General features: G+C 39.3%; 2 protein-coding genes across 8 annotated transcripts in view; both read right to left on the bottom strand.

Moving 5' to 3' along the window:
• Window positions 1-7,530, bottom strand: part of PHTF1 (putative homeodomain transcription factor 1) — a 64,079-nt gene extending 56,549 nt beyond the window's left edge. For 2 of the 7 annotated variants that reach the window (XM_017869750.1, XM_017869753.1), the window contains exons 1-3: window positions 6,614-7,158; window positions 6,250-6,324; window positions 5,222-5,278 (exon numbers count right to left, since the gene is read on the bottom strand). Coding sequence is in view for 1 of the 7 variants with exons in the window: in XM_017869758.1 (XP_017725247.1) it covers window position 4,265; window positions 5,222-5,278; window positions 6,250-6,294 (103 nt within the window). In the remaining 6 variants the exon portion in view is untranslated. Of the gene's footprint in view, window positions 1-4,264; window positions 4,266-5,221; window positions 5,279-6,249; window positions 7,276-7,320 lie in introns of those variants that run through there. The other 5 variants (XM_017869752.1, XM_017869758.1, XM_017869751.1 and 2 more) reach the window with 5 other exon arrangements.
• A 1,924-nt stretch (window positions 7,531-9,454) lies between these two features.
• RSBN1 (round spermatid basic protein 1) overlaps window positions 9,455-14,868 on the bottom strand; it is a 51,428-nt gene continuing 46,014 nt past the window's right edge. Inside the window, exons 5-6 of the mRNA XM_017869584.1 lie at window positions 14,720-14,828; window positions 9,455-14,070 (exon numbers count right to left, since the gene is read on the bottom strand). Of these exons, the coding sequence (XP_017725073.1) occupies window positions 13,597-14,070; window positions 14,720-14,828 (583 nt within the window). The 3' untranslated portion in view covers window positions 9,455-13,596. The remainder of the gene's footprint in view (window positions 14,071-14,719; window positions 14,829-14,868) is intronic.

Consider the following 14,868-nt stretch of genomic DNA (forward strand, 5'->3'; position numbering starts at 1 on the left):
ATTCCTTTCCATCTCAGTGCCTTTCATCTCTTTTCCTTTGCTTATTACATTGGTTAGGACTTCCAGGACAATGTAAAATAAAAATTGTAAGAGCAGATATCCTTGCTTTTTTCCTGATTTTCGGGGAAAACATTCAGTCTTTAACCATTAAGTGTGAAGTTTGTAGCAGGCTTTTCCTAGACAATCTTTAATAAGTTGAAGAAGTTCCCTTCTATTCCTAGTTTATCATTAATGGGCATTGAATTTTTTTTTCTTTTTTTTTGAGATGAAATCTCGCTCTGTCACCCAGGCTGGAGTGCAGTGGCGCCATCTCGGCTCACTGCAAGCTCCGCCTCCCGGGTTCAGGCCATTCTCCTGCCTCAGCCTCCCGAATAGCTGGACTACAGGCACCCACCACCATACCCGGCTAATTTTTTGTATTTTTAGTAGAGACGGGGTTTCACCATGTTAGCCAGGATGGTCTCGATCTCCTGACCTCGTGATCCACCCGCCTCGGCTTCCCAAAGTGTTGGGATTACAGGCGTGAGCCATCGCACCCGGCCGGCATTGAATTTTGTTAAATGCTCTTTCTGTATTTACTGAGAAGATCATAGGTGATTGTCCTTTATCCTATTAATATGGTATATTACATTACTTTGTTTTCAAATTAATGCATTCCTGGGATAACTCCCACTTGGTCACAGTAGATAAGCCATTTTATGTGTTCTTGGTTTTGTTAATATCTTATTAAAGATTTTCACACATACATTCATAATGAATGTTCTTATGATGCCTTTGTCTGGCTTAGGTTTCAGGGTAATACTAGTCTCATAGAATAAGCTGAGAAGTATATTTCCTTCTCTATTTTCTGAAAAAGTTTGTGTAGAATGAGTATATTTGTTCTTGACATAATTAACTGCTACTCACACTTCAGATCTCATTTTAAGAATCAATTCCTTAGCAAAAGCTTATCTGAGACCTTCTTAAATAGGTTCTTTTTTTCTTTTTTCCTGAGATGGAGTCTCGCTCTTGTTGCCCAGGCTGGAGTGCAATGCATGATCTCAGCTCACTGCAACCTCTGCCTCCCATGCTCAAGCGACTCTCCTGCCTCAGCCTCCTGAGTAGGTGGGACTACAGGCACCATGCCACCACGCCCAGCTAACGTTTGTATTTTTAGCAGATAAGGGGTTTCACCATGTTGCCCAGGCTAGTCTTGAACTCCTGAGCTCATGCAATCTGCCTGCCTCGGCCTCCCTGCTAGGATTACAGGCATGAGCCACCATGCCCAGTCTTTTTTTTTTTTTAGAGGCAGGGTCTCTGTCATCTTGACCTCCAGGCTTAAGCAATCCCCTCACCTCAGACTCCTGAGTAGCTGGGACCACAAGCAGATGCCATCATGGTCAGTTAATTTTTATTTTCTGTAGAGAGAGAGTCTCCCTGTGTTGCCCAGGCTAGTGTCAAACTCCTGGCCTCAAACGATCCTCCTACTTTGGCCTCCCAAACTGCTAGGATTACAGGTATGAGCCACCATGCCCAGCAACTAGGCTCATTTATTTCCCTTATTATAAGTGTAGTAGCTTATAAATAGTCCTCTTCTCAGTATTTGCCTCAAAGTAATTTGCACTTATTAGAAGGATTCTTTTTATTATTCTCACCCACTTTGTCATAAATTCCATGAAAATAAAAATGGTTGGGCAGAGTGTCTCACACCTATAATCCCAGCACTTTGGGAGGCCAAGGTGGAAGCGTTGCTTGAGCTCAGGAATTCGAGACCAGCCTGGACAACATGACAAGACCTTGTCTCTACAAAAAATTTAAAAATTATCCAAGCCTGTTGGTGCATGCCTGTGGTCCCAGTTACTCAGGAGGCTAAGGTGGGAGAATCACTTGAGCCCAGGAGGTTGAGGCTGCAGTGGAGCGTGTGCATGCCACTGCACTCCAACCTGGGCAACAGGGCCAGACCCTGTCTCAGAAAATAAAAAAAATGATTGAATGTTTGTACTCACCATTATGTAGGCATAGCTAGTGTCTGACACATGGTAGGTAAGCAGTCAACAAATATTTGTTAAATAAATATGTAATGGATGCTTTCGTTTTATTTTTGGTATTTCTTTCCCTGTTTTACTTTGGTTGATTACTATTTTCTTTCTCTAGATTATTCAATATTAATATTATTCATTGTAAATCTTCCTTCCTAGTCAAACTAGACATTTTTTAATATAGACATTAAGAATAAGAAGTACAACTCTGGAAATATTCCATAATTTCATAATTTTATTATAATGTCTGTATTTTATTTGTCTTTCAAAACACACATATGATGTGACTCCTCTACTCAAAACCATTAAAACCTTTCAATTTTCTACAGAATAGTATCTAAAGTTCTTAGTAAAGCAGTCAAGTAATCTCCAAATAGATTTATAGCCTATCACTCCATCTACGTACCTTATTCTCCAATCACATTGGGCTACTTACTTGCTGTTACTTTAAACAAGTCTTATACTTCTGTTTGTTAGTACTTTTCCTCTTGTGCTCAGCACCCAACAAAATGCCTTAAACATTGTAGTTCAATAAACACTTATGGAAAAGTTCATAATATTTTTCATGATCCAAGTCAAGATTTTTAAAATTTATGTCTTTTATAATTCTGAATTATACTTTTACATATATAATTTTTAATTATATAACAGTACTGTGATATGATGTCAATATTTTAATTTTAATTTTTTTTGCTTTTTTATTTGTTCTTTTTTGTTTGTTTTCAAAAAATTGTATTTGTGTCTATGTATTTTTAAATTTAGCATTAATTTTTTTGTATGCTATCCTTCAGTCATTTTTTAAGACTTAAGCATATTAAAAAGATATCTTGGCTTTTCTCCCATCACTATCAGACGGTGAAACCCATGAAGGCATCACATCTATCTTTTTCACTGTATTCTCAGCACCTAGTATAAGTGTGGCACATTAGTTGAGTAATTTTTTTTCCAGCTTTCTACTATCACACTGAAAGCTCAGTAAATGTTTATAGTTATTTTACATTTCATTCTTTCCACTGCTGCTAAATTCAGAAGCATACATTAAGGCATGATTAGGTAGTTTACCCTATGAGAAAACAATGAGTAAAAATATGCATGATGGATAGGGTCCAATTAACTATAGCAACAGACAGAGTTCTCAGTATGAATCAAGATGTTCTCAGAGTAGGAAACAAACACACTTCCTACCCTTAAGGCCTATGAACACACACAGGTTAACAAATAACTTTCATATGGTGCACTAAAAGGAAGGTATGTTTTAAATGGCATGGAAATAAGAGTGAAGGAAATCAGGCTGGGCGCAGTGGCTCACGCCTGTAATCCCAGCACTTTGGGAGGCCGAGGCAGGTGGATCACGAGGTCAGGAGATGGAGACTATCCTGGCCTACACAGTGAAACCCCATCTCTACTAAAAAAAAAAAAATACAAAAAATTAGCCAGGCATGGTGGCGGGTGCCTATAGTCCCAGCTACTCAGGAGGCTAAGACAGGAGTATGGTGTGAACTGGGGAGGTGGAGCTGGCAGTGAGCCGAGATCACACCACTGCACTCTAGCCAGGGTGACAGAGCGAGACTCTGTCTCAAAAAAAAAAAAAAGGAAAAGAAGAGTGAAGGAAATCTTTAAATTGGCTAGAAGAAGGTTAGATCACAAGGCTAGAGATCACAAAACAAGATCAAACTCCACTTCTATGCTGTTTCCATTATACCATACTTACTATCAATGATGTTTAGCAGCTCACAAAAAAATAACGGGACAGGACTTAGACAATTACAAAATAAAATCTGGGGACTTATTCATCCTAACCCCATCTCCCATTAATATAAATAATCAAGGACTATACCAAATTGTGAAAAGTTAGTCGGTAACTTGTCATTCAAGTAGCTTTCTACTTGATTGGTCTATTTAACACAACAGATAATATTAAGTTGTATTCACCCAGTTTTTTTTAAAGTATTAATGAAGGTCTGCAGCAAGACTTTTTAAAAGATAATCCAAAAACAAGAATCAGCTGGCATTGATCAGTACTTTCCAAGGAAGTGAGGCCCTGAATCCGTAAGATTTAAGTATTAAAGTTGCAGACAGTTACATTCTTTTGAGGACCAAGGATAGTTCTTTAGGCTTTTCCACATCTCAAGACTATCCAATTACATTTCGTTACCAAGCAACCATTCCATGACGAATTTGTACCAGCATCCCCAAATGGCTTAACCCCACAACTCTGACTTTGGAATATTAGAAGATGATTTAACCCTCTCCTCCCCTATTATAAGTTAATAAACTGGCATTCTGAATTATATATCAGTTTTTGGTCACTTGGTTAGTATAAAATAAGAATCCTCTCAGTTCTAAGAGCTGTGTAGAAAAAAGTTTAAGAACCTGAAAAACTTAAAACCATAGTCTAGCCCAGGCGCGGTGGCTCATGCCTGTAATCCCAGCACTTTGGGAGGCGGAGGCGGGCAGATCACAAGGTCAGGAGATCGAGACCATCTTGGCTAACACGGTGAATGAAACCCCATCTCTACTAAAAATACAAAAAAAAAAAAAACTTAGCCAGGTGTGGTGGTGGGCGCCTGTAGTCCCAGCGACTCAGGAGGTTGAGGCAGGAGAATGGCATGAACCCGGGAGGCGGAGCTTGCAGTGAACCAAGATCATGCCACTGCACTCCAGCCTGGGCGACAAAGTGAGATTCCATCTCAAAAACATAACAAAACAAACAAACAAAAACCCATACTCTAAGCTAGTGATTGAATAAAATGGGGGACCATACGCTGGATTCAGGCCACAAATGGCTTGTATTTGGCTTGCAGAGGAGGAGGAGGAAGAAAAGGAAGAGTCTCTTAAGAATCTGACATAAAATGCACAATATATTTCATATAAAAATGTGTATTTCCAGCTTCTCTTGAAAAATCTGAAACTCTGGCAATATTTGGACCTGCACTGCCATGTAGTAAAAACTGGCCAGAGCTAAGTAACCCAGCCCTATTTACATGGTACATTTGCTCTCTAATTCATCACAGACCAACTCACCCCTTTCTGTTTTCCTGATAGTGAGGCCAAAAATCAAGTGTCACTTCTCAGTATGCTTGCATTGTTTTTCTTATAACCTTCAAAGATTAAAGAATGCCATACTGGTAGTTAAGTGAGAGTTTACCAGGTAAGTACAATTCCGCAGTGAAACATAGGCAGAATCAAAGAAACCAATTTACCTTAATCTGAGTCTGTTCGATTGACTTTTCCCATATCTGCTGATCGTAGGCTCCAATCTGAAAGAGGGAGTAGTGTATTTAAACGATGCAAAGGAAATCCTTACCTAAGTCAAGCCTCACAAAAGTCATGAGCCTATTAAGTATCAATATGCTATGTGGAAAATGTTTGTGCTACTCAGGAGTTAGAATAAATTAATACTTCCAAGGACTGTTTCTTTCAAATATCTAAAATAGCTGGACCTAAAAGTAAGTTCAAAAGCAATGCCCAAAATATTTCAAATTAAATATTACCTTAAAAGATATTTCAACTTCTCGGACGGGCATGGTGGTTAACGCCTGTAATTCTAACACTTTGGGAGGTGGAGGTGGGTGGATCACCTGAGGTCAGCAGTTCGAGACCAGCCTGAACAACACGGTGAAACCCCGTCTCTACTAAAAGTACAAAAAATTAGCCAGGCGTGGTGGTGGGCGCCTGTGATCCCAGCTACCCTGGAGGCTGAGGCAGGAGAACAGCTTGAGCCCGGGAGGCGGATGTTGCAGTGAGTCGAGGTCGCGCCATTGCCCTCCAGCCTGGGCAACAAGAGCGAAACCCCATCTCAAAAAAAAAAAAATAATAAACCACTTATTAAGGAAAACAGCAATAGAAAAACTAGAGGAATAAAAGATAAGGAACAGCTCGATAAGACTGTTAATAGTATCAATCTGAGCTGTGCAGATGAAGGTTTCATGTCTTTTTTGTTTTTAAGCAGTTTGATTAGAAGCAAACTTTCAAAGCATTGCGGTGGCATTGTGTACGCAGCCTGGAGACGGGAGGTGGCCTATAAACCTTATTCCAGGACCTGGAACCGGGTTTAAAAAACATAATGACCTTGTACATCTTTTTTTTTTTTTCTTTTTTTTTTTCCATTTATGTTGAAGTATACATGAACACCTGGCACTACCAAACTCAGGGGAAAGTAACATATTATTTGTGAGAGCTTTTTGCAGGAAGAATGCGTTACAAATAAAAAAATATATATTGGTATTACCTTCTTTTGGTACCACGATATAGCATCTCTCTCATTTGAGGCCATCTGTGTCTCCAGCCAGAGAATGGGATTTCACTGAAAATGAAGGAAAACCAGTAGGTGAGTCCAGCTGCTGAAGGTTACTCTCCCAATTTGGGTAGGACTCGAAAACCGCTTCTCTCAGCCTCTCCATGAGCTGCTCTTTCTCCAGCTGTTTGCCAGGGAAAACACAACAAACAAACACACAAAAACTGGCGCAGTGGCGACCGGAGAAGCCTCTGCAATATTTCGGGCGAGCGTGTTCGTGGGTGCGGGGGAGGGGCAGGGGTGGCCGCTGGAGTCGCCCGGCACCCGCCTCCTTCGCTCCCTGGCGTCCGGCTCTCACCTAGTGCCCGTTGCCCCGCGGGCCGGCGCCTGGGACCTTCGTCCTCAGTGCCAGGGGTCCCACCGTAAGGCCGGGGGCGAGGCGGCGGGCAGGGCAGGCCGCATCTTCCCACCTAGGCGCAGACGCCGGCAAGGCCGTTACCATGGAGACCGCGGAGTCCGCCCCAGCCTCGGAGGCAGCCGGCCGCCCAGCGCCCTGAGGGCGGCAAATCGATCGCCGGTCCGAGCCCGCCTAGAGGGTCACGGACTGACCAGAAAATAAGCAGAGAATGGACTGGAAAATGAGGGGGATTAAAAGTAAAGGAGGTCTTCGCTAGGTCGCCAGTCGCCACGGCGACAGCAAAAGGCTTTGTGCCCCGCTGGAAAAGACAGGTGCAAAGGCCCGGGACCCCGAGAGCCCGGGAGCCCGGGAGTTCGAGAGCGGCCGCGGCGGCGGCGGCGGCGGCGCTAGTCTTTTCCGGTCCCGGCCGGGCGGCAGTGACTCAGCCGTCTCAGAGCTGGGCTAGAGCCGTTCAGCCGACCACCGGGCAGCAGCCTTCAGCTTCCGCTTTCCGGCTTTTGCCGCCGAGGTGGCTCCGCCCCTGGCCCGGGCCTTCCCGCCCGGCCTAGGTCCAGGCTCCGGGTCCAAGGGCCTGGGGAGCCGCGCGGCGATCGATGGCCAAGAGCAGCTCCTTCAGATCACCCTTCAGCCCTCCGCTTAAAAGTCACCTCCTCACAAACGACTCTCCCATCCAGCGGTCTAAAAGAGGTCGGTCCTGATACTCTAGTAGCTCCCGGCTCATGTCTTTGTGGCACTCATCTTCGTGTTTCATGGCTTAATCTCTGTTCCCCAGTGGGCTGTGGGCTCCGTGAGGTCAGAGACTGGGGCCTGGCACGAGCATGACACTTAGGTTCCCAATGTTTGTTGAGTGAACGAATGAATGTTTATGTTAATTTACGCTGCCCTGGGAGGAAGGGCCAGGCTGCGGCTTAGTGACTCCCTTCCTCTCCCGCCCCTCAGCAGCTCTGGGTCTGGAGCTTTCTGGTGCTCAAAGGTAGGGGAAAAAGAGGGACAAGGATTGGGCAGTCACAGCTTTTTCCAGAATAGGGTAAAGTTAGGTGGCGGCAGGAACACGTTAATTAGGGCCGATAGAGGTCAGGAGAAAGGAAAGAAAGGTTGAGCCCTAAAGTGAATATTTAAGGATACATTAAAAGGATTTTAAGCTGCTTTTTTTTTTTTTTTTTTTTTTTTTTTGGCCATTAATGGAACACTGTCCCCTTACAGTCATTCTCCCCACCTTATTTGAAGCTGTGTTCTTGCTGGCCCACAGCGTGTAGCATCTGGGTCAGAGAGAGCTAATGACAGATGATAGCTTCCACTTAAGAAAGCCTAAAAGGTGCGGTTTTACAGACATTACTTCTTATCATCTATTGAGTGGGTACCAGGTGGAAGTTATCCCATTTCACGGATGAGGAAAATCGACTAAACTAAAATAACTCCCACAGGACTAAGTTTTACAAATTATTTCACCCAGACTGGGCGCAGTGGCTCACGCCTGCAATCCGGGCGCTTTGGGAGGCCAAGGCGGAAATGTCGCTTGAGCTCAGGAATTTGAGACCAGCCTTAGCAACATGGCCAGACCCCATCTCTTGAAAAAAAAAAAAAAAATTAGCCGGAGATGGTGGCGCGCACCTGTAGTCCCACCTACTTCGAAGACTGAGGCGGGAGGATTCGTCTGAGCACAAGAGTTCGAGGCTGTAGTGAGCTATGATTGCACCACTGCACTTCAGCCTAGGCAAGAGACTGTCTCAAATAAAGTAAAATTATTTTATCCTTTTATATTGCACACATTGGCAGTGGTTTCCTTCTGCTTTTGCTCCTTGACAGCTTTTCCTTTCCTTAGCGCTAAACATTACAATTCTGTTGGGCTTCAAGACAAATGACCAACTTGAAAAAAAAGAAAGATAAATGACAAGTGAAAAACATCCAATTTTGCACACGTAAATATTTAACCTCAATTACATTAATAGCAAAAGTACTTTACTTCATTGTTTGGCACACAGAAGATTTTAGGGGGAGTGTGTGGAGGAACTAAATCAGGTAAGTAGTATTAGAGGATAGTGGTTAAGTAACAAACCATTTTTCAGGTGCCCTGTTGGAAACTATTCAGTGCTTCCTAAGGCTACCAGAGAACAAGGTATGAATCCTTGCTCCCAACCAATAATCTGTGATCTTAGGCAAATTATTCAACTAACAAGCCTGTTTTCTCGCCTGTATTACGGAGATAGTTGCCTTCTTAAGGATGTGAGGATTAAATGAGATACCCTCATATAAACTTCCTGGCCCATGGCAGTTACTCAAAAAATGTGAAGTCCCTTTCTTTTCCTTTCCTAATCAGAACCAAAGGCTATCAGTGCTTAGGAAAGGTACCTCAATTAAAGGTAAGTTCACACAAAAACTGAGGAGGAAAGAAATCCATTTTGTGGTGTTGCATTAATACATCAATGACATAAAAGTCTATACGCCATCTTCATTAATACTCAATGCACTTTCAAGAAAATCCACATCACCAGAATACAAATTTAAGACTGTCCTTTTAAGTAGATACACACTAATTTAAGCAATTAAGAGGCATTAACTATAACAAATGCCAAGTGATTTTTTTCTTCTTCCCCCAAACTAATTGCATCTCAATATGGATGGAATTTTCCCCAGACATCTTTAGAAAGAAAAGTCGTAAGATTTTCTAAAAAATTTTTTTGAAGTAGTAGGGGATAAAGTAGGTGAAGGATTCGTCCTCTAAAAATAAGTTCCAGGTATTTAGAACTCGCATATGCTATGCATTTTGTGATGAAACACCAGTAAAGGACAAATCAGACTTTGTTTATTAAAAAAATACTTTACAGGAAAAAAAAAAACTATGCATTCCATTGTCCTATTTTACAAAGAAATAGCTTAACAATTTAACACACTTAGACAGCTACAAAAAAGCACTGTGTTAAAAGGATTATTCACACAAATTTAGATTTAAGACTATTCATTAAAAACCTTTTTAAAACACTTGTTAATGTCAATAAACAAACTAAGGCCACACAACGCAAATAGTCCGCCAGGCAAATATACATTTCATCTATATGCAAAGACCTCTTAGATAAATAAAAGCCACAGGAAAAAAAGTCTTAGCTGCCAATCAAAATGGAGTTTAGTCACAGAAAACACTATTACATGAAAATTTACAACATGTGATAGTAGTACATAAGTATTTCTTCAGAGAGAATTGAAAAGTGCTATATTTTAAGAGACAGTGGTCTCAACTACATGCACAAGTGGATCCTAAAAAATGTATGAAGAAAATGGAAGGCCATAATATTTATGGAGAGATACTTGCTTTTAAAGTAACAAACTTTCAAGACAAGGATAGGTCCCTTACGTGCTAAAGAAAAACATTTGTACTGTGCATTTCCTCTACTTGCATGGCCAATAAATACAGCTACAACCTGTTTGAAAAACAAAACAGCACAGATGTGAACCTCTGGCATGTGCTAGTGAAAGGTTCTTTTTTAAAAACCTGTAGCAATGATAAAAGATTAGAAAGATACAAAATTATCCTAAAGGCATAAATGCAAATAAATTTTTTATGGCAAATACAGATGAAAATATAATGGGCTAATATTAATGATTAAGAATATATTCACTAAGGGTTTTCATGGATTTGGGGAGTCTTGTTCCTATATTTAGCTTCATTCTAGGACAATATTGTTCTATTATAAGGAAAAGGCAGAGATAAGCAAGTTTTTTCCAGTCATTAAGTGTGACTTTTATGCCTATGTAAGACTCGATGCAAGACATGTTTTTCCCTCAAAGTTTTAGTAAAGAACTTTAATAAGCTCCTTTTCCCCCCCTAAGAGCGCTTGTTAATTATCAGTCAACTGGTATTCCAACTGTTCTCTTAGGGAGAAAGGGCACTTTTCAAAAGTCTTTCACTAAAAAATAATAAAAGTACCAGTTAAACAAATTCTAAGTACTGAATAAGCAAATTAAAAGTACAAGTAAACCTAGGAATCAATTTTTAGAGTTAAAACTTTGGAGGAGGGAACATACTATGTAGGTTTTTATTATTATTGCTTTATGAATTTGGGTTACCGCTTTGAATCATCCTACTCCTAGCATATCTTGGTATCGAGAATTACTTCTGGGGCAAGAGGAAGACTTTTATCCTTTTTAATGGGTACCATGAAATTATTCTACTTTACTAAGTTAGGAATACTCATTTATTGGGTCCTTTCCATAAGCACATTTAAAAACCATCCCTCTGCTCCACAAAATATTAAAACTTATAGCCACATTGTGCAAGTAATCTCAAGAGCTGGCACAACGGATAATATACCAAAAAGGAAGATCAGCTTAAATTTCAGTTACAACTTCACTCCCATTACTACTTTAACAAATCAGAAGACGCCAGATTGCTCCATGCCTCACTCCACCAAACCAAATAATTTAATGATTTAGAAAAATTGCAATCATTTGTATCACTAAACTAGGATACAGCTTTGAAACCAGTAAAAAACGCAAAACTTTGCTTTTATATTCATCAGTCTTTAAAGCATGCTATTAAAATCTAATACTCACATAGGACATTCAGTTTTCAGATACATTACTAGCTAAATGTTTCTCTCCATTCTATTGCAATTCTAACATACAAGGAATTTATTAGTACATGATTTTAAACATTTTTATTGTACTCTTAATATGTTTATATTGGAGGTGAGGGTAGAATGTTTTATAAAAGGAAAATGGGGATTTGCTTTTGATTGTAGGTCTTTGCAGATCCGCTGGTTCCTGAGTGATAATACACAGTGCTGGCTGTCAGGAGACAGTCTCCTTGTTTATTAGCAATGACCAGCTTCGATGACAGATGGCATCTGCTGGATGGCAAGTGGGAGATAGGGAAATCGGATCTTGGAAGACAAGAAAAAATTTAAAAAAAAATTTTTTTGCTTTAACAGCCTTCTCTTCATGATTATTTTTAAAAGCAAATGTTGCCTGAGAAGAATTTTACTTTGCACAGCCTGGTAAAGCTCTTCTGGACAGAAAATAAAACAAGAAGTAACCCAAACCCACACACTTTGTGATTAAACCCCTCCCCAACAAAACAACAAAAAAACACCCTCAAAGGCAGGTCCTGTTAAAAACTAGTATTGATAAACTGGAATTTACCCTAGAATTTACACCCAAGATTTAAAAACACCCCTGCAATAATCACATTACCTTTCATACCATTCTAATTACCTTATTTACAAAGATAACTAAAGCCAACATCACTTCCAATTCATAAATGGTTTACATTGAAATGTATCCCTATTTGTCTTCATCCTTTGTAACAAATACATACATATACATATATATAAGGAATAATACAGATTCTAACTAATCACTGCAGTATTTGCTGATGGTTACTTTTCTATCTGTTTACACAGTGACCTCTATACTTTGCTAATATGCATTTAACTACACAACAATATTGCACAAAGTAATATTTATATAAGATTTAACCTATTTCAGAATATTTTAGAGAAAATTCATATTTGATATTTCAAAAGATGCAGCTAAGTTTTCATGGTGACAGACATAATAAAGCAGCATCTTGGTTTTTTTTTTTCTGCCTATGTTAATGTAAATATTTCAAATCTTATCATCCAGGAAAAAAAAAAATCTCCAAATTGCACTGTAACCAGGGAGATACAAGAATCTGGTCTTAGGTGTGGGGAGTACTCTTCCTTTAATAAACAAAAGGCCTACTGTATTATTAACTAAGATAAAGTATAATGTGAATCATGTTAACATTCTAAAATAACAGAAAGTTAGGACCATACTAGCAATGTGAACTGTGCCTGTTTGAAAAGAAAATTTAAATACTCAGGCACTAAGCATTAGCCTGAAACTCTAGGATGAAGTCTAGTGCTGTATTCTTTGTTAGAAAATAGCAACACAGAGTAATAGTAAATAAACCCAGGTATTCACGAGTTAAAACTGTGAATTGAAGTGTCTCAGTAGTAGATACTTATCATGAAGAGGTTGATGCCAAGTGACAAGAATAGTTTATCATAAGATTGATGCTCAAAATATGGCAGCCTCATCAGCAAGACTATTATTATTCTCTAAGTTTAATAGTTGTGATCAGTTTAGGAAGCAAAATTATCCCCACAAAATGTGAGGATGCCAGGAAGCAGAACAATAGAGTATCATGTCAACATTATCTCTTTTACCCAAAATATCTTCCATAGTTAGCATATATTCTAGAAGAGATTAATGAGCCATGGATAATGAATGACCAAGGACTATTCATCTTTAGATTTTTTTTTAATTGAAATATCCACTGGGCTTTAAATAACAGATACAAAAAAAAGACAGTTTGGATCAGAAAGTGCTGTGCTTTCTCTTTTGTTAAGAAACCAGAGAGCCACTGAAATTTCCTTAGAAACTACTTGTTATTTGTGGTTAGAACTAAATAACTTACTTGCCCATGTACCAGAGGCAGGAATTCTTTCCTGCAACCTATGCCATTTTTACTGTAGAAATTGAACCTGTGCCATAAAGACACAAATACTAAACCATAAATCTGATTTATCCATAAAAACAGCAAATATGGCAAAAGACAAGGCAAGATAAAATTAAGGGAAGTGAATAATTTACCAAATAAGAATCTGTTATTCCAGAGAATTCTCATTTTGATTTGAAGAAGAGATTGAATTGTTACCTCACACCTTAAAACAGAAAGTAGCAGCAGACCCACTATTACATACTGTACTAACGGGATAAGATACAACTCTTAACTTTGCATAATCTGTGTAAAAAAGATATGCTTGACATTTGTGGAATGTCATTTCTCTTTATAGAATTATAGGCAAGATTTCTCCAATAAAACTTAACTTAAGCCAGTTATAAAACTATAACTTCACATCAAAATTTAAAAAAGTTAAAAAATGTGTTTGAATATGTACATATCACACAGAAGTGGTTGAATGTTCTTGCAGATTGTGTTGCTGGTCAGAGTCCAGTCTACTTTCCACTTTTAAAACTGGAATAGGCTGAGTCTTCTGATCTTGCTGTAGATTAAGTTCTGATGCAGGTGGGAAGGATGATGAAGCAGTTGTCAACAGCTGAATCTCTGTGCATGTTTCTTCAGATTCAGTTTTTATCCTCACACATTGGGAGTCAACTTCTAATTCTCGCTTTCCAGTTAAACCACAGTCCATGTTAGAATTGCTTTCTGTGTTTTGAGTGGCTTCCACAACAGGATGGTACTGTTTAAGCCTTATATGCCAGGCTAAGCTGCACACTGCCGAAACTGTTTTGAACTGATGAATGACATTTCTAGGGATGAAGTAGATGTCATTGTCGCAAAGCTGAATTCTAGCGTAACGAATGCCTTCCCGCCTCATTTGGTTTAGTTTAGCTTCATCTACCCATTGTACGCACTGAAGAAAGAAAAAAGTTACGTGAGACTTTAAAATATGTAATAATTTAGTCAAATGAAATATTATAATTAGCAAAGGAAAACAGTAGAAACAAAACGTGTTATAACAACAATCAAATTAAAATTAAGCAACACTAAATGATAGGTAACTTTCTAAAAATTTTTGTAATGCTTGGGAAATTCTTTTCCTCCTATTTTACTACCTCTTTAGTAACAAAGTACAGGTTAAAATCAGGATGGCCTAGAGAATCATTTAAGTATTTCAAAGTACAGCTAAGTACCAATATTCTTACCACACATAAAGGCAACATGTTTTCTTTTCTTTTAGTGTGTCTTTCAGCCTTCTGCAGTTGAGGGGACACAGTGCAATGGGGTTAACAAGTGAGACAGCTCATGGCCATAACTGAGCCACCTGGGACCTCTAACCATCCCAGGCCCACCTGGTATCCCAAAGATTGAAGTGATTTCAAGCATTCTGCTGGGGAAGCTCTGTTTAAATGATTCTCAGCACCACCCCCACCCCAGTCTTTAATGGTAATAAAATTAAACTCACTATCCCACATATCAGACTACAAGATAAAATTCAAAATAAAATGGGTATAGATATTTATTTCCAGTATCTCAAATGGTAATAAAAAATAAGTTTTTACCTGGGAAACTGGAGGTTCATGAAGATCTAACTGAAGTCTCTGTACAACATCAGTAAAATCCTCAGCATGAAAACAAATCACATCTTTGGTTATGCGAGGTTGGTCACTCCTAAGATTAACAAAATTAAGTTTTAGAGACAAACATCTCA

The sequence above is a fragment of the Rhinopithecus bieti genome, unplaced genomic scaffold, assembly GCF_001698545.2.
Source record: "Rhinopithecus bieti isolate Rb0 unplaced genomic scaffold, ASM169854v2 scaffold_3040, whole genome shotgun sequence".
NCBI lineage: Eukaryota > Metazoa > Chordata > Mammalia > Primates > Cercopithecidae > Rhinopithecus > Rhinopithecus bieti.